We start from the raw sequence: 20582 nt of genomic DNA, 5'->3' as shown, positions 1-20582 counted from the left end.
TTCCATGAGACACGGAAATGGAAGTCAGTCACCGGCAAGGTCTGATAGAGAGGAATGGCAGGAATGTGATGAGTGTGATAAAAACACTAAAGGCAGACAGAGCCTCTTTTGTCAGAGGCGATTTGTCCTGCTCTTCCACTTATGATCCTAGATGGTTTCCTCTAGTGATCCACACCCAGTGCAGTCTAAGCTCTCATGTCCACTGACTTGTGGATGTCGCTCTAATTCCATACTCTCCATTTAATTTAACAGCTGGGTGACGAGGCTACATGGTGTGTGTTTCCTACTCAGAGTGTGGATGTGTGGGTGTCAAGAGATGGAAAGCTATGAGGACTTCTGCCTGCGGAGTTTGGCCATACTGCAGGAGGAGGGGAAATTCAAGAAGACGACATGTGAGCCATTGTGTTCCCTGAAGGCTCGGTCTGTCATCCGCTTTCATGGAAGAGCTGTTCTTTCGCCACTGGTAAGGAAGAAATAAACAGGCATGGAAACTTATGCTACAAAGATGGCTCTCATTTTAATGACAGAATGTTTGCTTGGTTTCCCTAGAGAGTCTGTATATCTGGCATTGTCCTGCTGTGGCTGTGTTTTTGTATCCCTAAGCTGCACAGCAACAGAAAACATTCTTTACACTTTTTAGGAATGGTATCAATAAAAAGGATGTTATCATACATATTTCAGGCATGAAACATGTTTTGCACAGATATACTGTGCATACTTGCACAATTTAAATGAAAATAAAGGTAGCATTTAGGGGAAAACTTTTTTCTTTGTGAGATCTACAAAATATATCTTAAGCATGTGGGCTGACTAGTTCCAATTAGATCAGCAGTTGGCACTGGAAAGAGAGAGGACATAATTGATGACGAGGAACATCAAGGCTGTTTGATGTTAGTCAGGAGAATCCTTCTGCTGGTGACTGCTGACAAAATTAGTTTTCAGGAATAGCCAGGTGGCAGAGAGGCCAGAGTGAGGCCAGTGGAAGATTTCTGTCACTCTCAAACAAAGGAGACATAAACATATACTGGAATAAAGTTGACTGTGTCTTTAGTAACTGAAAATAAATCACAAAAAGCCTCATTAAATACAGTTGTTGTATTGGAAACCACATCATAAAGAGTTCTTGACTAACCTTTTCTCACCTATGAGTCTGTGAAGAGGAAAATTGTGTCAATTGTAGCTCAAGAGGGATACGTTTTTGAATCAGTGTGTGTATTTTCTTTTTCCAGTTGAGTGCAGAGCAGCGTAAGGAGATGTGCGGCCACAGGCAGAGGGCCGTCCAGCAGGAGTTGGACAGGCAGAACCAGCAGAGGAACAAGCTTTTGGCCCGAGTGCAGGACATCCTGGATCAAGCTCAGGTCAGTAGCACAGCAAGGTCCCGGTCACAGGCCTGGTTGCGGTCTGATAGGGGGATCTAGTGGATCAAGTAATATTACTTGTGAATATTTGTGAAATTAATGTGACTTGTGGAGACTCACAGTTTGCATTCAGTACACTTTATAACTGTCTGTTCAGAAAAGAAAATCCTATGCCACTTTATTTGTGAGTTTTCATACACAGGCTTCATCTCAGATTTTCAAATATGAAATAGGTCTGTGTGTCAGTTTCACAATATAACACAAAAACTGAATTACAGTCTATCCCAGAATCTCTGGTGACATTTGCAGACTTGAACACAGTTTGTCTGACTCAACACTTTCTCCGGTAGGCTGTGCTATTTTTACATGACGATGGCCCTGTTTTAGCAGTGTTGTCCACTTGCAAATCTGCTCCAGCCTTTGAATAAACATGATTGGTCATTGGTCAGGTTACTATAGCCTCTGTGATGTGTATCACAGCCAAAACCCAAGCATGTGCATGTATTTTTTACTGAAAAACCAACATTAGCACTCCAGACTCTTTATTTATTAAAACAGCACAATAAGTATTAAGTATCTCAGGTGATGATAGATGTGGAAACAGCAGGCAAACATAGGCAAACATTCAGTGTCCTGACAAGTGGCTTTTTCAGTTTAGGCACCTGACATTTAGCTGAGAATCAACACTGGACTATCTGATATTTTTCTTCTTTTAATTTTTTGTTTCAGCTGGTGGTTCTTCATTGTTTATTTTGATTTTAGCAATTATTTGATGATTCATCACCACTACTTTTTTTTTTAATCTCTGCACAGACACTTAAAGTACCAAGTGGAGAAGTTGACAAGCTGTCAGTTTCTAAATCTGCAACAGTCAGTGGTTACACTCTGGTCACTGACTCACCTGGACTTCCCAGAGACCCTGGATTTGGGCTTCAGATAAATGATCAGCCTGCCACTCCATGCTCTGAGACTCCCACCCTCAATGGCTACAAGGCAGTGGAGGAAGTGAAGGTGGAGGGGGAAGAGAAGAGTGAGGAGGAGGAGGAGGAGGAAGAGGATATTAGTTTGGACAGCCTTCTTAAAAAATCAAGAGAGTATGTGAAAAGAGAGCAAAGTCAGAAGGGGTCAAAAGTTGTCCACACAGTTACGCGGACTGCTTCAGTGGAGTCTGTCTCCGACAAGGAGAATAAGAGCTGTAGTCCCGTGGGTGTTGAGTTTGGATTCAGTCTGCATCATAGCCCTGTTGGCACACCTCAGACTCAGATCCAGCATCAGACTCTATATGACCCCAGTCTGCAACAGTCTAGCTGCCTCTCACCTAGTCTGCCTGACCAGTATGCTCGTCTTCCCAGTCCAGAGTCCAACATTAGTCCCCGTGCACGGAGACGCAGACCACGTCCAGTTTCCACGGGAAACATCCATATTTCGTTTCCCATTGGCCCAGCAGACCTTATCCCCCGAAGCCCTGGAAGGACAGGGGAAGGTGCTAGCATGATGGCAGATTGGGGAGAAGCTCTAGCAGGGGCCGCAAAGTCCTCTGATCACTGGGGCTCAGTGGAGAGTGAAAGTGGAGGTGGTGTATGCAGGAGTGGCAATCGTCGATCCAGTCACTGTGGTACCAGTCCAGTGTCTGGTGCCTCTAGCCCCATTAGTGCCTCAGTGCCCAGCCCAATGGGACACCATGATCATCTGGCTGCAGGATTTCGCCGGCGCTGCCACACCTTGGACAGCCAGTTGCATACCTACCCCTCTGGAGTTGAGCAGATTGACCGCAGCCAGGAAAGGGTCCCTCGTTTCATGGCAGGAGTTACACGGTTGGCTCCAAGTTGGCGCACCCCTGCAGCTCCCTTAAACCAGTCGTATGAGGTAGAGAATCCCTCACCATCTCTGCTGAGACCCCGTGTGACTCCCGACTTGGTTCAGGTCACACTCAGGATGGACCCTAATGATCATCAGGGGCCAAACAATGGAAGGATCACACAAACAGTCCTCAGAAATGCACCTGAATTACAGGCCAGCAAGGCAGGTGAGTCTCTCTCACACTGTATTTACTAAAGTCTAGAGTTAAATTTTGTCATTGCCACTGGGATGCCTGTTTGCCCCACTGCAGCTTTTAGGTTAAATGTGTGAGGCGGGAGAGGCAGAGAAAATGAGTGAAAATGATAAAACCTTTTAAAAGATCAAAGATAAATGATTTTACATGAGTTTGTTTGTGCACATCAACAGAGGAGACCCAGAGGCGAGCGCAGGCTCTAGAGGACATGCAAAGGCGTCTGGAGGAGGAGCATGCCTTACAGATGTCACTGCTCCTGGCTGAGCAGGAGAAAGAACAACAGCGTCTCCGTCTGGTCAGTACATGGAATCGCACAGTATCTATTCTACGTAGAAGCAGATACCAAAGAGTTTGTTTGCTTTATTTGCTTATTTTAATTTTTGCCTGCTCCAGAGCAAAAGAGATGATGTTGTACTTTGTGCATATGCACTTTGTTTGTACATGAACGTGTTTGTCTTTTTTTTGGGGGGGGGCATTAATAGAAAATTGTGAACATTAATAGAATAATAGTAGTGACATGTACGTGTTGTGTGTGTGTGTGTGTGTGTGCATACCTGTACATGCATGTGTTAAGGAGCTCGAGGACACAGAGAGAACACTGAAGGAACGGGGCTGTGTGCGGCCTCTGAGTGGGGATGCTTATGGGTGGAATCGTGGGTCTGTAAGTGACAGTTATCCTGTTATGAGCCCCTCCTGCCCAGGACTGAGCCCTGTCCACACACCATCTGAGCGATCACCTGGACACAGTATAGGTACCACGTCACCGTGCTCAGTTATTACTGTGTTGAAGTGTGTAAAACAGTGGTGGCAAAAGACTACATGCTCAAAGATAGATGAGCAATGTAGCTCATTAATTAATGCAAGAGATTTTTTCCCTCATAACTTAAACATTAAACATTTAAACAAGGTGGAACTATTATTCTGTAGACATTTAACAATTACAGTTCCCATGAAACATCATTAGAACTGTAGATGTCAAACGCTTGTAAAATACTGTAATAAAACAGGAGAGTTTGAGCAGGACTTTGGCACTCTACTCTCTATCACTGCCAAGTTATGCCAAATTTAAAAAATAAAGATGGTGAATTGAAAGGTGAGTGGACTGTACTGCAGTTAAGGATGGGAGAATAATAGTTATACTGCAGTTATATGCCCTGATAAATTATATGACTAGTTTGTATCGCCATCATTACACAAGTAATTATGGCAAGAGGAAGACGCAGAAAGCAGTGTTTTTCATCTGAGACTGTAATAAAGACAATACAGTTTATCTATTTTACATTTGTTTTTACTTTACTTTTTTCCATTAACAATGTATTTTTTTATTATAGAGGTATTATTGTAATGGCATACTCTGGGGAAAAAAGGAGAAATTGCTAAAGAGCCTCTGCAGCTCATATGGTACCAGTTGTATCTGAATGCCTAACTTTAAATTATCTGTTTGCTACTCTCGCCAGGTTTTCCCAGCCCTGTCAGTCCCAGTGTGTGCTCTCCCTCTATCCAGCCTCCGGTTTACCTGTGGGGGCCCACTTGGTCAGCTAGCAAACCTCGAGCAAGGCTGAGTCTGGTGGGTATACCTTCACAGACCAGAATGAATTCATGTGTGTTTGTGTGGGGTTGCATCCAAATGTCTACTTGGCACAGTATAGTATAACAGAGACAGGATTTCTCTTAAAGTGAGCTGCTAGACTGATTAAACCCTTCACTGAGGACCACCACAATGTAGGTGAATGAAAACCAGCCTTTGCAGACTGTAAGTCAGATCCAAATTATTTAGACTAGGTTGTGTATATGCAATCAAACAATCAAACAATCAAACAATCAAACAATCAAACAATCAATCAATCAAACCTCTCTACAGAAACAAACACAATCAAAAATTTAAATACAAATGTCCTCAAAAGTAAACACTGTAATTGTTCCTAGCATTCTATAAACCATGGTTGATATTCTAAGCAAAGTTTGGTGAAGTCTGGACATTTATATTCAGTGTGTGACTGTGTGTGTTTATGCAATAGACCGACCTTTACTCCTCACACTCTCTCTATGTACTTGTGTTCACATTCCCATCTTCTTCCCATCTTGTGATTTCCAGGTTCTGACAGCAGAGCAGCAGAGGGCATTCTGTCGAATTGGCGCCATCACTCGTGGCTTCCTCACACGCCGACTGCTCAAAACAGAGAAGGTCAAACACCTGCGCCAGACCATCATGGTGAGATTACATTCACATACACACAAAAAACATACTCTAGAACTGTGTGCAACCCGTTAATTAAATTAATTGATAAGTCATGTTAGTAACAGGGAAAAGGTGTATGTTTATGAATGTGTTCTGTACATGTGTCCATAGGATACACAGGAATTCATTCGTTCATTCCAGACTGAAGCTCCACAGAACAAATGCACCCTCTCAGCACAAGATCTCTCCCTGCAGGAAAGAGTTAGAGCTCAGGTATGAATGTGTAGTTACTATCTATAGACAGCAGAGGTCCATCTTTCTTTGTGCTTACATGCATGTGTATTGCTTTTTGTCCTTCAGTTACGTGCAGCCCTTTACGACATCCATGACATCTTCTTTGAAATGCCTCTGGGGGATCGATTAGCATTGTTGCACCAGGACAGGGAGCTCCGGGCAGAGAGGAAGCTGCGAGACATGGTAACCAGAAAATACAGGCCAATAATCAATCACATATCTATATCTAAGAAGAAGGTGGTGACATTTGTTGCTTCTCTTGTAAAGAAAGGCCTAAAAAGAAAGTTCAGACACATTTTCACTCTCTCATCTCTCAGTATGAACTTGAAAACTAACTTTAGTTTGTACTGAAGCATGTTCATTTTTGCAGGGATTTGTTTCTGAGCTTGCCAGACATGTATTTGTCTGGAGAATTTGCATAATGTTTACCAAGGTATAAATGCATTCACGCTTTTGCTTTTGCATCATCTGTATATCATGTTTTGTCTTATGCCGTCACTATCAGTACTTCTAAACTTTGTTCTTTCCTCAATGTGTCCAACCTCCAGGAGAAAACCAAGTGCCCCAAAGAGAGGGTGGTTCTGTCTGCTGCCACACAGAGGTCTCTGGACAGGAAAAAGAGGTAAGATGGGAAAGAGGAACACAGCTTTCCATAGCATGTGGATCTGCTTTTAGATGTTAATGTTTTTGATGATGAGATCCGGTGATCAGTGGTGTTTCTATTGTATGTATTTCCTTCAGGGTTAGTGAATCCCCAGCACAGGCTAGGAAGATGCAGCAGAAGCCAAAGAGCCCCACTACCAACAGGTGCCAGTCACAGTTGTTGAACATTGTTTCACCTTTTTTTTGATTTTGTGCTTAATATTTTCTTATAGTGTCTTTTATATATTTTATATATTTTTCTATGTTTTCCTTTCCTAGAGTCCTGAAGACAAGCCAAGGTCAAAATTCTCCTGTCCAAGGCCAGCTGAGCCGCCAGGGGTGAGTTTATACTTCTACTTTTTTCATGCTTAACTTGTAATTACAAAGTGCCGTGTCTTGCTATCATAAAACACATAAATTGCTATATGTCATTTATTTGGAGAGACATTTCATATGAACCAGTCAGCCAAAATGTTGATTGGTTTGTTGGGTTGCTCCTGTCTTGATTATCAGTGCCAGTTCTCATGACAGAGGCAATGCATTCAAGTTTTATGCAAGTGTTTACATTTCACAAATCATATTTTGCTAACACTTCAATCAAGTTTTGTTGATTTAAATGATGAACTGCAATTCCAGCCATCACCTCTTGCTAAAGGCAACAGTACATAGATGTAGGACTTCAGCTTTAGCTGATGCCTGTAACTGAAGTCATCACTGGCTGTTTCCTCTCAGGAGCTGGTACAGAAAAACCCCAGAGGAGAGAGTGAAGCGATCAGACAGCCTGAAGAAGCAGCACTCTCTGGGTTAACAGGTGGCTCAACATCACCTTACCTGTCAACTTGAATTTTTAGTTTTTCACTACAAACCTTGCACCACTGAAACCCCACTAAGAGCTGCTATCAATATGATGATCTTTAATCTACCTTTTAGAATTCAAACGATTGTATACACTATTACAGTGCCATTGTTTTAACTGTTGTAGCTATGGTTTTTAGTGTCAACAACTGCTTATTATTCGCAAGAATCACATGTAGCTGAAGTATTTAATGACTAAGCAAGTACATTTTACATTTTTTGAAAGAAAAAATAAGTATCTGTACTTTGATGCAAGCCAGAACAAGGTCAGAGCTAAAGGGGAATAAGTTAAAACAGTAGATCTGTGCCTAAGAATTATGCCTTTGCTATATGTAATGTTTTAGCATGCCTATATTTGCCATTTGTGTTCTAGTGCTTGTAGCTGTAAGTGAATCAACAAACATCAGTTTCATGCTGACACTCTTTAATGTAGATTGTGTACTATTCATTCATTTTAAATTTTTGTTCAAGGGCTTTGAAAACCTATTTGTGCTTTGTTTCTTTATTTAATGGTGCTGAGTTTACAGTGCTCTGAGACATTTCAGTCTGATTCAACATTTGGCTTAAATCAATGCCTAAAAAAAACCCAAAATGTACAAAATGTATTTGTTTACACACTGGCAAGCTGTTACATCAATATAACTTCCCATGATAGGAGATGCACAGCAGGTATTCAGTGGTGAGTTTTGTCTAGAAGCAGGACTAAATTATGAAGACCATACAGAACGCATGCCAAATTCTCTAAAAATGTTTCTGTTATTTCCCAATAGGGAAATAAGGGTTCGACTCTGATTACAAGAACATTAATGTGGACATATTATCAAACCACATATTGATAAATTGGTAAACTTACTTGTTCACTGTGATGCCACACTGACTTTATATTTCTGTGTCATTAGTATTGAGTGTGTTGATGTTGTTTATTGCTCTCTTTTGTTGTTTTTATTTTTTGAATTTAAAATGCCAAAGGGTCATGTTTATTATGACCAAAATAAATTCTGAAATTATTTGAATTTTCTCGCCACTGATTCACAATAAAATGGCAAGATGTTTACAGCGAAACTCTTTCACTTTTTAATATGCCCTTTGAAGAATTTAGAAAATGTCCCCATATACACAAAATCATTCACATATGTTACTTAGTTTCCAGTAGAGATACAAAAACAACATATTTTATAAAAACCTGCTGAACCGAATAGATCAGAAATTGGGTCAGATGAATAATGGAAGATTCTGTTTGACCAAAATCACCAAGAAAACAAAAGCTAAAGTAAAACAGAAAGTAAAAGAAGAACAAGGAAATACTGTGAGATTATTGATCATATTTCAAAAAGTTGATGGCAAGGCAAGTGATACCTGATGTATGTACTTAGAAAACACAATTTTAAATATACTGTAGTTAAAACAGCTAAATATCATGTAAACAAAGCAAGAAGTTTAGATCCTGCTACTGCAAGCACTTTAGCTGTGCAGTGACTCGAATATCACCCGTGTGGGTTTGGTAGCAGCACAAGCCACCCATCCACATTCATACATTTACTCCTGATATCCTATAAGAAGAAAGATTTAGGCTGATCTGTCCTTTCAGCTCTTACAAAGATAATCTTTGATGTATCGTTAGGACTCATGTTACTGAACAATGTATCAGGTTTGATATCATACAGGTAAACTAAAATGACTGTAACAGCCTGGCACAGTTAGATGTGCAAACACAGCTCTCCTTAAAAAGCAAAATCAGCTGAATTTCTCCACAGCGGCCATTCTTGAGTTTAATAACACAGTCTGTTTTGTCTGACTGTTCACTGTGATAGACAGTGTTTCCATTAGTGAAGCTGTCAAAAGCTTCTACTGATTTGACAAGGTCTGGTTGAAGTTCTTCAAGTTCTTCAGAAGGAGAACTTTTGTACTTCGAGGTAAATTTAGCTTATTCTGTATTTCTACATGTATTTCTGGTTGTCAGGTGAACAATAAGATTCAGATAAGCATCAGAACCCAAATAGCTGTCATTTTGTAAAACTGATTTGGTGTCTTTAGGATGGAAAAAAAAACCCAAACATAATAAGAGTTTTGTTTTGGTTTTGGTTTTGTTCTGTTTAACTGAAGCGTGAATAAACCGGTCAGACATAGTTCATATGAAGTTAGAAATGATCTGAAACATGCAGGCTGGGAGTGTTGCAGAGAAGACAACTTCATAGATTTATCAGATCATTAGGAGGGTGTATCAGGAAGGTTTAGTTTTTGAGTGTTAAAATCATTCCTTTCGTGTGCTCACATCATTTACAATTTCCTGGTGCATGCACCAACAGGAGAGTATTCAGACATGCTTTTTTTATAACCTGTGCTGTATCAAAGAATCCTGAACTTCAAAATGTAATTCTGGTTCTCAAATAAGTAAAAAATAATCAGATTACTACTAGAGCATGTAACAGTGAACAGTGCTTCTAACTTGGATCACTTTTATGTGGATATATTGGACGTAGTGCTGCAATCACAAGATCACAAATTCCCAGAGGGTGTATTTTGCCTTTGAGTGTTAAAAATCATTCCTTTGGTGTGTTCACATCTTTTACAACCACCTGGTGCACGTACCAACAGTAGATTACTCACATTTGCATACCTTTACAAGGCTAAACAGACACAGGGAGTTTCACAATATTCAGAATTTGGTTGTGGTTGGCTGATATTATTATGCTTTCAGATGGGAATCAAATCAAGAAGCCATTTTAAACCCCTTTTCAATAAAAGTAAGTAAACTTTAACTACAGTTAATCTACTTTATTTAGAATGCACAGAAGCAAACAGCAATACCAATAAAAAACTGATTAATTGTTATGAAGATAGTAAAACCGATTTAACAGCCAAATAACTCTATCTCTTTCTGATTCTCCTTTGGCTCTCTTCAGTCTGTGGAGTTCTTCAGGACCCAGTTTGTGTCCAATCTCAGAATGAATTTCTCCAATCAGAGTGACTCAGAGCCATTTAGCAATTGATGACAAGTGTTTTACTTCTCTAAATCTAGGGTTTTTATTTTCAACAAAGACATGCTACATCAGATAATTTCTAATCAATATGTGGTTAGTCACAATCTCTAACTGTATTACTCTTACTCTATATAGACTACTTTTATAAATGAAAAATAATGAAAAAATAGTAAATAACTGGGTGAGTAAAAAGCAACCACTCATCTATATCTATTTCTCACATGAGCACACATAGAAAGTTTTTCTCTCTCGTTTTGTCCTGAAACATGAAGTAAAAAACAGGGATTCAAGATTATTACTTGGAAAGCCAACTAGTCAACTACAACCTACAATCAAACCTAAAATCAGTGGCAATCCTATCCCAATCAACAAACACTAAAGTTAACACTAAAATAAAATCATGGACAGAAATACATGTAAATGTACTGAATAGTAACTGTTATATCATTAAAAACACAAAGCCTCATGCAGCTGCTCTAGATGTTGTAGGAAGTCTATGAAGGCTGATAACTGCTCCTGCTGTCACATTGCTGAGACCTGCCAGCCTGTTAGCGTTTCTTGGTGGAATTCAGCAGCCCAGCCAGGCTACTACTGCAGTTCAGTCTCTTTGGCAGCTGAGTCTTTTCAGGTGTTGCTCAGCAGTTGAAAAATGCACCTTGCTTCTCTAAAGCCTATTGTTTCTAAATCTCTTTTGCTTTCCCTATTTGGACACACCTACATTACATAATTTTCCATTACCACAGAGATCAGGTTGAACTACAGATGGCATGGTTTGATTCACCTCAAACTGACATCTTACCTATCTGGCACGTAACCTATCCGGTAAATTCTCTTGGTAAAGTTCCATGGGTACATTCTGACATGCCCCAGTCCTGATGGGAATGAACCTACAATTCGTCTCTTTGTTATTATTATGATTCAAGTGTCTTTTATGGTTATATACTAATTTGAATTAATTACATTTCTCTTACTCGTAACTCCTCAAAACATCTTTCTCTTGTCCCTCCAGCTCCTCTTACTGTTTTTCTCTCGATGGTGTTCTTGGTCTTCTTCCCTTTTCTGGTCTTACCAGGCCTATGATGTGGCCTTCAGAATCCATTATCAAGGTCCACTTTTCTGGTCTCTCTGTCACAGTGCAGATGATGGACCGGGTTGATCAGTGCTATGGTGTAATTAAAACCAATCTTTAGTATTATTTAGAACAAAAAGAATTTAAATACATTATGCTGACATTTTCACAAACGTTTTACCAGTTAATTACATCTCTCCATCTGGGCTGAGCTTCAGTTCATCATAGTGTCTCTTCACCATGTCAAGCTCTGCTGAAAAGTCTAAACAAACAAACAAACAAACAAACAAACAAACAAACAAACAAACAAACAAACAAACAAACAAACAAACAAACAAACAAACAAACAAACAAACAAACAAGAAGTGCATTATTAATTCCACTTCAGGAAATCTGTTGATATCAGTCACATTTTTACAAAATACTCAGTAGTCTACATAAATGCTTTTATTTTGATATGTTCTCTACCTGGGATTGAGTAATCATCTGCCTTGAGTGACAGCTCAATTGATTGCTTCAGGGTTTTCTCCAGTTCCTCTAGGATACGCCTCTAATTAAATATAGAAAAATCACTCATCATTACTTATCGCTCACACAACCAAATATTGTGTTTCATGATTAATTGAATCATACATGAATTGACTGTTGGTGGATGAAGACGTGCAGCAATGACATGTTTTACTATATTATTATTCTGTTTCGTATAATGAAATGTGACAAACCTTCAGCTCATTCAGTTGGTCCAGCATGACATTTTTTGCCTCCTCCAACATGGTGTCCTTTGACTCATGTACATGCTTCTCAATAGTTTGCCTCATGTTTTTCAGACAGTTTGCTCCCCTACATTTTGCTGCTTCTACAATAAAACAGGAAACTGTAGACTTACTTCATGTTTCTGTACAATCATGATGAATGTTAATGTGTATTATTATGGTGACAGGTTGTACTGTATATATCATGATCTTCCTTATTACCATCATAGCATTCTTGCATGAGTTCCTGAATTGTCGACGACAGACTGTGGTAGATTATTTTCTTATGCTCCCGGATGATTTTGTTGACTTTTGTCTTAATTTTTTCCTCCTTAGAAAGAGAATATGAAGTATAGATCAACATATTTAAAAAAGAAAAATCGAGGTAAAACTGATTCTACCTGAAAAAGGCAAAATTATTGACATTGTTTTTCCCTGCTTTCCAACAGGTGCAAGAAATATATAGAGGGTGACAATATTCATGTTTTACCTCTGTCTTGAGAAAAATCAGTTGCAGTTCCACATCTTTGTACTTTGGAATCAGCCTCTCTGTGTCAAGTGAAAATGTTTTGATGACTCCCTTGAATGGTCCACATTTTCCTTCGTTTCTGAAAGTTGAAATAGTTCATATATTTCATTATGTAATTTTTATAAATGTATTATATTACATCATCTGGATTAGGGAGAATTTCTTAATTCTACACATTCTCCAGTCTGTAAATGAGCCGACAAAGGGTTTCATGTCCTTATTAAATAATTTCTTACGGGAAGGTGTTCCTGAATTCTTCATCAATGCTGGCAGACAGGCACGAACTCAACTTCTCATTGAGATTTATTTGTCTCCTTTTTTGTGTTTTGTAGCTGCCACTGTTCGCAACTACACACTTCAATGTCCTGTGAAAACCTCTATCTCGTGCCCTTGACTGATTCAACACAGAAAAAAACCCATCTAGAGATACATATTCATGTGAATTGAAAACTGCTGTTGAAAGTACAAAAAGTAAATTATTAATAGTGTTAAATACATACACAATACAAGACGGACTTCAAGCTGTTTTCACATGAACTTTTAGCTTTTTCAACTCCCTCGACAAGGCCTCTTTCAAAAGCTTCGCAAGCTTCTTCTATGGCTTTTCTGACTTTATCAAGTTCACGCCTCAAGTTTTCTTCGAGCTCTTCACACACATCTGCTTTTTGGCCAGCCTGAAATCAAACACACATTTATTGATGAAATTCTGTTGGTATTGAGAATGACAGAAGTGACTGAAGTGAGTTCTGTTGTAGTGACATTACTTGTGGGCCCTTTCTAGTTGACATTAAAACACAGTTACACCACAAATCGAGTTGAGTTTTCCATGAGCATAGTCTACTTATTTGCCATGAATGCTGTTTTCTGGGAATATGAATGACAATTTAAGATGACACAACAAAAGAGGTTTTATTTCCTGTTCTTACCACTTCCCTGCATCTTGCCCCTTGAATCAGAGAGAGAATCCCATGAGCTCCAGACACATAATTTAATGTCTCTGAGTGACAGTCGTTGAGATTTTGCAGAAATTCCTGAAGTCTGGGTATTTCTGTAAAAATGCAGATTGTGTTTTACATTACATTACATTACATTAAATACTTAAACTGAAATACTTAGAACTAAAGTGTTTAAAGTGAACTAAAACAAAATATTTATTTGAGCCATACATTTTCTGCCATGGAGACTTCACCTACCAGTTTCATCTGGCTGTAGACGTTTTGGTTTCAGAAACTCTTTGGAGCTCACTGTAAACACTTTGAAACAGTCACCACTGAAGTGTTTCTGAAAAAAGAAAGGTTTTTATTTAAGGCAGGCTTGCCTTTGTAGCCAAACTTTTTGTTAAAAAAAAGCCTATGTAACTCACCGTGATCTCGCTTCGTTTGTTGAATTTTCTCTGCACTTGCTCCTTGGCTTCCATGTTTCTTTTAAATATGGAAGCACGAACAGCAGCAGCTGAACTACAAGAAAAGATTTGTATCAAGCGGCACCACCTGGAAGCTATAACTCAAACTCTTTTATTTATTAAAAGGAAAATAATCTTTTGTTTAACTACAATTACAATCTACAATTTACACCAAAAAATGTAACATTTTATTCTGAAGGTCTGTGATTTCCTAGGAAGCTTCCTGTAAAGAATTTTTAGTTTAGTTTAGTTTAGTCAGTCTTGTTGAGTTAATTAAATAACTCACCGTGTCTGTTTCAAATGTTTTATTTATGTACTTTTGGTATCACTTACTCATCATCTAAGTCTGCAGCAAGATCAGACTTGGTGCAGATGAAGTGAATGCGCTGACACTCGCCACCATTTCCCATGAGGCTACTGGCGTTTTCCAGGATCTCCCAAGGTTCTGTCTCTGCTGCTGCCCGATTAATGTCGGTCACAATCCACACAGTAGAACAACTTCCAACAATCTGAAGAAGCACAACAGCAAGTGAATTCTGAACAATGAATTTAGTTGTCAGTGCTTTGTAATATCATGATACCACAGTTTCCAGATAAGACAGTATTACACAATAAACAGCACTACATGTGAATAAATGACCTCTTTCCACATTCTATCTCTGCTCCTGTTACAGTCCCCATTTCCAGGAAGGTCCACAAGTGTCACATGCTGGAGAAGATGGTTACTGGGGACCCTGACAGTCACACATTTGACTAGTGGCCAGTACCACCTCCTCGTGTCATCTCCTGAGTCACTTCTTGTGTATTTGACAAATCGCGCGGATAGCTCTGCAGCCTGCAATAAATGATAAAATAAAGGAAGGCAATGCAAGGCAGTTTGATTCTGAGGCACGTTCAAAGTGCATTACAAATTGTATTAAATAATAGAAGAGGATAAGATAAGCAAGAGGTGCAATTACGAGAACACTATCGATGAGAGCAACAACAAAAGCAAAATTTCAAATTAGATAAATAAATAGTAAACATGGAGATAAAAGTAGCATTACACATTTTTCCCCGTTTTGGTGTGTTGACCTGAGTCATGCATGTAAAACAACATGCTTGGTGCATGCAGCTTCTCAAGATCCAGTTTGGACATGAGTTCTCTTAATCTAGAAATATTTTTTTTCAAACAATAAAAGGCTAAAACTACAACTGACTTGACCACAATAGTACCCTAACATGACCTGTTCTTTGTTGAAGAGTCAAAGTGCACACTTTAGTCACCTCAGTTTGGTCTTTATTTAGCGTGAGACAATTGTGATGCTTCAAAACCATTAATTTGTTCAGTTCACCTTGTGACACTTCACATACTTTGCAGCTGACCTACTGGGAAAAAACTTTCCAACTTTTCCAACTTGAACAGTAAAGTGTGACAACGCTGTCAAAAGCAGCTTTGACATTTGATAACTAATGACAACCAATGACATTAGTAAAGCAGTTATTCAAATTTATTTAGTTGCTGGTGGAGAGATGTCTGTAGTTTTCCCGTGAAGGATAGATTTGAAGTGTGACTCTTTTTTTTATTGTACATTTTACATACTGCTTTTAGATACTTGATTTACTTATTGTTGAACTAAACTGTTGATCTGCAGCTAATCTTACTTACTGTTTCACATGTCAAAATCTTCCTCTTGGATTGGAGAAATTCTGGAATTTCTCTGAAATGTCTGCCGTCCATGAGAGTTTCAGGGGATATGTTTTTCCATTCTTCTCCATACAGCGCTGACAGCTTATCAACAGCATCATTATAATCATCATCGTTCTTTCCCTGATTTACATTGTCCTTAAGAATGTGATACAAGGACCACAGCTCATCTTTCCACTCCTAAAAACCCAAAATGAGAATTGCATTCAACTTAGACAAATTAAATAGCCTGTATTGTAACTTGCAAAAGTATTTTTGCAGCTACACTGTAACGTGTTTCAAGATTTACCTCTTTTGTAATGAACTCAATGTCTGCCTCATATTTTGAGGTCCGCATGTTAGACTCCAACTTAATCATGACTGAGGTACAGGCACTGATACTTCCAGAGGGCAAAAGATTTTTCTCTTCAATGACGGCATTTATCAAAGAGCTCTTTCCAGCCCCGGTTTTACCAAAGACACCGACCACCTCCCGCTTGTCTGTCTCCAAATCACGGATCTTAGTCCTGTTGTACAAGAGTTGACATTGGTTAATTGACTAATTTGGAAAATATAATGCTGAAAAAGTGGTTCAAAGTCAGGAAGACATCCATATATGAACAACCCGCTCAAGTATAACTTAAAGCAGCTATATTCAATATTTTTATACTAATATGTAATGGGCTACTCATAGTGATGAACCCACACAGAATTATCACCAGACCTTGTAGTTCCCCTCAGCTCTACAGAGCTTTATGCCATCTTTCTGATATTTATTTTTGGACACAGCAGGTAGCTAATGTCAGCCAAGAAAAAGTTCTTCTAAGTCATGACCATCACATGATCATAACAGGATTTTCCCTCACAGTTCACTGTATTGCAAAATTGAAAACTTAATACTTACTTCAGAAAAGCATTAAACTTTGTGTTGTCTTCATGTTGTAGTTTCACATCCACATATTTCATTATTTTGTTCACATCAGCCAGAATGAATTTTTCTGTCAGAGAAAAAATAAAGAACCCTGAACCAATGTTTCCAGTTAATGCCCAAAGAGACTGCTTGATAAACAAAACAGGAAGAAACAAAGGTGACTCAGAGTATAACATCAGGTTTATAATATGGACACATATAAAATGAAAAAAAAAGTTTACTTGGTTTAAAACATTATCCAGCGCACATAATGCTGATATGGATGCCGGCAGTGGAGACATCAGTCATTTCTGATAAGATAAAGACACTGGCCAGACAATGAGAAAGTATTTCATATGATATAGTAATGTAATTTAGAATACCTTTGTATGATGATATAGGCTTGTCACATCGTCGTTTACCAGCTGGTGACTGCTGTTCGCTGGGCTTACCCTGAAGATCCAACCTTCTCTTTCCTTAATGAATTTTTTATTAAAAATAATTAAAATATTATTTATATCATATAATATAAAGCAGCTAAAGAGAACAGTTAATACCCATTGCCTCTCACAATATTAAAACTCAGTATAGTTATGTAGTCAAAGTAAAACATTTCTGCCTTGATCTGACCTTTATCATTGGCATCACTGGGGGGTGGCAAAACCTGAGGATGGACATAAATGTTTGACCCTTAAAACAGTATTTGATCAAGAAATTACATTCACACATGCTGTGTCCTCCAACACTCATATTTACGATTCACACTCTGAAATTTGCATTTACGTTTGCGTCCAATCTGGGTAATCATGGCAAAACCCTGGGCAGCGGAGTCCAGAAAAGGCCGTACAAGTGATAACACTCATCACCCTTTTTCCTCAGTCAAAAAAACTCCAGTGAGACAATTCTTCAGTCAAAGACACTTTCGTGCCTCAGATGCATATTCATAAAGCACAGAGGAACATTCTCTGATTAGATGACTGTGAAATTCAGCATCCTCCTTACCTGAATACAGTCTGCTGCTTCTTCATCTTCCTGTGAACAATGAGACACTGTGCAACTTACATGAGCAGTCAAATCAACTATTTCCTGATTTGTTGAGTTTTTACTTCCTAGTGACAACAGAGGAATGTTTTCTGATTACATGACCATGAAATTCAGCATCCTCCTTACCTGAGTACAGTCATCTGATTCTTCGTGCTCCTGTGGACAACACCGATAAAGTATAGGAACGTGTAAAATTTTAAGCAGAAACTGAAAATATTATCTGTATAACTGCAGTAAATGGAATTTCATGAGACACTGTGCAACTTACATGAGCAGTCAAATCAACGTCAGTTTCCTGATTTGTGTAGTTTTGTTCTTCCTAGTGACAACAGGAAATATTTGCTAATACATAACAGCAACAAAGAATATTTCTTTTTAATAAAATTGTTGTAAAAGCTATGAGTCCATCTGTAGGTCATCAGAACGTTCAACAGTTCATGTTCCTGTACCTGTAATAGCATGTGTCCACAGTGAAATTCATGACATTAAATACAACACTTAAACCTAAAGTATCTTTACAGTACAGAACATTACCTTCAATAACTCAAGCATCTTCCTGAATTTTGCCCTTGGTCCCACTTTTGGGATCAAGTTATCAATATCTTGATCATTAAGGCAGTAAAGAGCTTCTGTGTCAATGCCTTCATCTGCAATTAGAAGAAAACAGATTAGGTTAAAATAGTCAGCTGATCTCAGGCATGAAAAAAATTATTGTTAATTTCAAATTATTTATCACTTCCAAAACTATATGTAAACTGTGAAGGACATGTCAGCTTTGTACTGCAGTACAACTATCATTTTATATCTGTGTTCGTAAATATTATGTAAATATATGTCATGTGGTCATATCAACATTGTATTTGCAACCCCCCCCCCCCCCCCCCCCCCCCCCAAAGAAACATGGTAATGCTTTACCTTCAAATATCTCTATCCACTGCCTGAGACCCCATTCAGTTAATTTGTTACGAACAAAATCATCCATGTCCAAGAACAGAAACTGAAAGGTAAAAAAAAAAAAAAGTATAAAATTCATCATTAATGCTTGGCATTTGTGAAACAATTATAATAACTTCTATTTAATCAAATGTCTGAAACATGTCTGAAAGCAAAACTTGAATACACACTAACCGGGCTGTTTAAACATTATCACACTATCCAAGCTACAGTGTATGAAATTGCCTGTAAATCAATAAGTAATCTAATACTTCTGTAGGAACACAGTTTGAAAAGCTTATTCCTTCTTATTTCAGTGTTTCTTAAGCAGCTGTTGAGAACAAGAATTTGAGAGAGAAATCAAGCCCTGATAACCAAATAATCTTGATAAATCACTTTCTAATTCACCACCCTGGAAAGGAAATGGCAAAGCAATATTTACAACAGGTTAAAAACAAAAAGACTTACAGAATGTAAGTATGTTACACAATGTTTTCCATTTTCATGTAGTTAAAAAAAATAATTTGATGCAAGTTTAACTATATAATTTTAATCACAACCGATAACTGTACCTTCTTGTCACTCGTCACACCCTCCTACTACTCTAAACTCTTGATTTGTCAGAAATGAACTGTGAAATATAAAGACAAAGCAATAAAATCACACTTAGCAAACAGTGCAGATTTTGAGTGTATCTGCACCTTATTTAAGTATGACTTTCAATTTTGTGTTGGTTTGACTAAGCTTTCATCAGTGTTTCACTCACCAAATCTATAGCATGATTGGGTTGTCAATAAAAAATAGTGTCTAAACAGCACTGTAGACTTCTACATATTCTCCTGCTGTTCTAGTGTCTCCACAATATCTGTGAATGCAATGCACTGAAGTTGGTGTACTTACATTTTATCTTCTCTTCTTTAACAAACAAACATGACCCCACTGGTGCTTGATCTACAAGATGCGACTATGAGACTAATGTTGGCTCAGTTTAAATGAGCCCACTCTCTTTTCTCTTTTTTGCTTTATCTAATAGCCACACCTCTTGAACTCGTTCTTTTATAGAGATAGAGTCTCCACTTCTCACCCGCATACTCTCCTCTACACCCACACCCGCAAATTCAGCAACATCAGTTTCTGGTCGCTGCTGCTGCACTGGTGACTCCTACTGGTTATCAGGGGTACCTGCACTGCCCTTTGCCATTATCATTTCAGAATTTTTGCTGCTTTAAGGATCTCAATTCTTCATCGACCACTAATACAGTGTTTGCCTTGTACAGTGAAGCCTCTGGTTGTTCTTTTTTCTTTGGAGATTACTGATTCTCTGAAGAAACCCTTTTCAATAAAAGCAAGGAAACTTTAACAACAGTTATTCTACTTTATTTAGAATGCACAAAAGCAAACAGCAATACCATTAAAAACTGATTAATTGTTATAAAGATAGTAAAACAGATTTAACAGCCAAATAACTCACTATCTCTTTCCCAAAAGTTGTTCTACTCACAACCTCTCACAACTCGCAAAACTTTGAAGGGTGGATAAAGAAACAGTCCAGAGAACTTCAAAACTGTGAGAAATCCAGAAATCTCATAAAATGGTGCGAACAAAGTTCACGGATGTTAGATAATAGAACAAAAAGTCCTCTGCAGTGTCAAATTCAGCAGCTCTGCTAAGCTTCACTTTGATGATTCTCCTTTGGCTCTCTTCAGTCTGAGGTGTTCTTCAGGACCCAGTTTGAGTCCAATCTCAGAAGGAATTTCTCCAATCAGACTCAGAGCTATTTAGCAATTGATGGCAACTGTTTTACTTCTCTAAATCTAGGGTTTTTATTTTCAACAAACATGCTACATCAGATAATTTCTAATCAATATGTGGTTAGTCACAATCTCTAACTGTAATACTCTTGCTCTATATAGAG

The 20582-nt window shown here is 38.4% G+C and overlaps 2 protein-coding genes across 2 annotated transcripts; one reads left to right on the top strand and one right to left on the bottom strand.

Annotated features, from left to right (window-relative positions):
- Positions 1-269: 269 nt before the first annotated feature.
- On the top strand, positions 270-8394 carry LOC121198820 (centriolar coiled-coil protein of 110 kDa-like). Its single transcript, XM_041063154.1, is given in 14 exon segments — positions 270-308; positions 311-463; positions 1230-1358; positions 2172-3384; positions 3585-3706; positions 3986-4163; positions 4869-4978; positions 5507-5623; positions 5762-5863; positions 5951-6067; positions 6433-6506; positions 6626-6691; positions 6806-6865; positions 7259-8394. Coding segments are annotated over 14 exon segments (2556 nt in total). The 3' UTR covers positions 7335-8394.
- Positions 8395-11619: 3225 nt separating this feature from the next.
- Positions 11620-19644, bottom strand: LOC121198822 (nuclear GTPase SLIP-GC-like). Its single transcript, XM_041063157.1, has 22 exons — positions 19568-19644; positions 18650-18731; positions 18269-18381; positions 18003-18053; positions 17861-17890; positions 17321-17354; positions 17074-17166; positions 16685-16778; positions 16091-16307; positions 15763-15981; positions 14755-14949; positions 14448-14623; positions 14076-14169; positions 13906-13993; positions 13639-13760; positions 13213-13386; positions 12949-13106; positions 12674-12791; positions 12406-12514; positions 12154-12287; positions 11900-11981; positions 11620-11693 (listed from the first exon to the last, which is right to left on the bottom strand). Exons 2-22 carry the CDS (start codon positions 18714-18716, stop codon positions 11620-11622), a joined length of 2442 nt encoding a protein of 813 aa, XP_040919091.1. The 5' UTR covers positions 18717-18731; positions 19568-19644.
- Positions 19645-20582: the final 938 nt, after the last annotated feature.

Source organism: Toxotes jaculatrix, chromosome 18, assembly GCF_017976425.1.
Source record: "Toxotes jaculatrix isolate fToxJac2 chromosome 18, fToxJac2.pri, whole genome shotgun sequence".
Taxonomy (NCBI): Eukaryota; Metazoa; Chordata; class Actinopteri; family Toxotidae; genus Toxotes; species Toxotes jaculatrix.
The sequence above is the reverse complement of the archived record's forward strand: the minus strand, read 5'-3'. Positions and strand labels throughout refer to the sequence as shown.

Excerpts from the sequence above, each read along its gene's own strand:
- LOC121198822 (XM_041063157.1), bottom strand. The coding sequence starts at position 18,716 with ATGGATGATTTTGTTCGTAACAAATTAACTGAATGGGGTCTCAGGCAG. Across the intron at positions 17,167-17,320 it reads CAGTGATGCCAATGATAAAG|GAAAGAGAAGGTTGGATCTT; the intron begins GTCAGATCAAGG and ends AAATTCATTAAG. Across the intron at positions 11,982-12,153 it reads ACCAACTGAATGAGCTGAAG|AGGCGTATCCTAGAGGAACT; the intron begins GTTTGTCACATT and ends ATATTTAATTAG.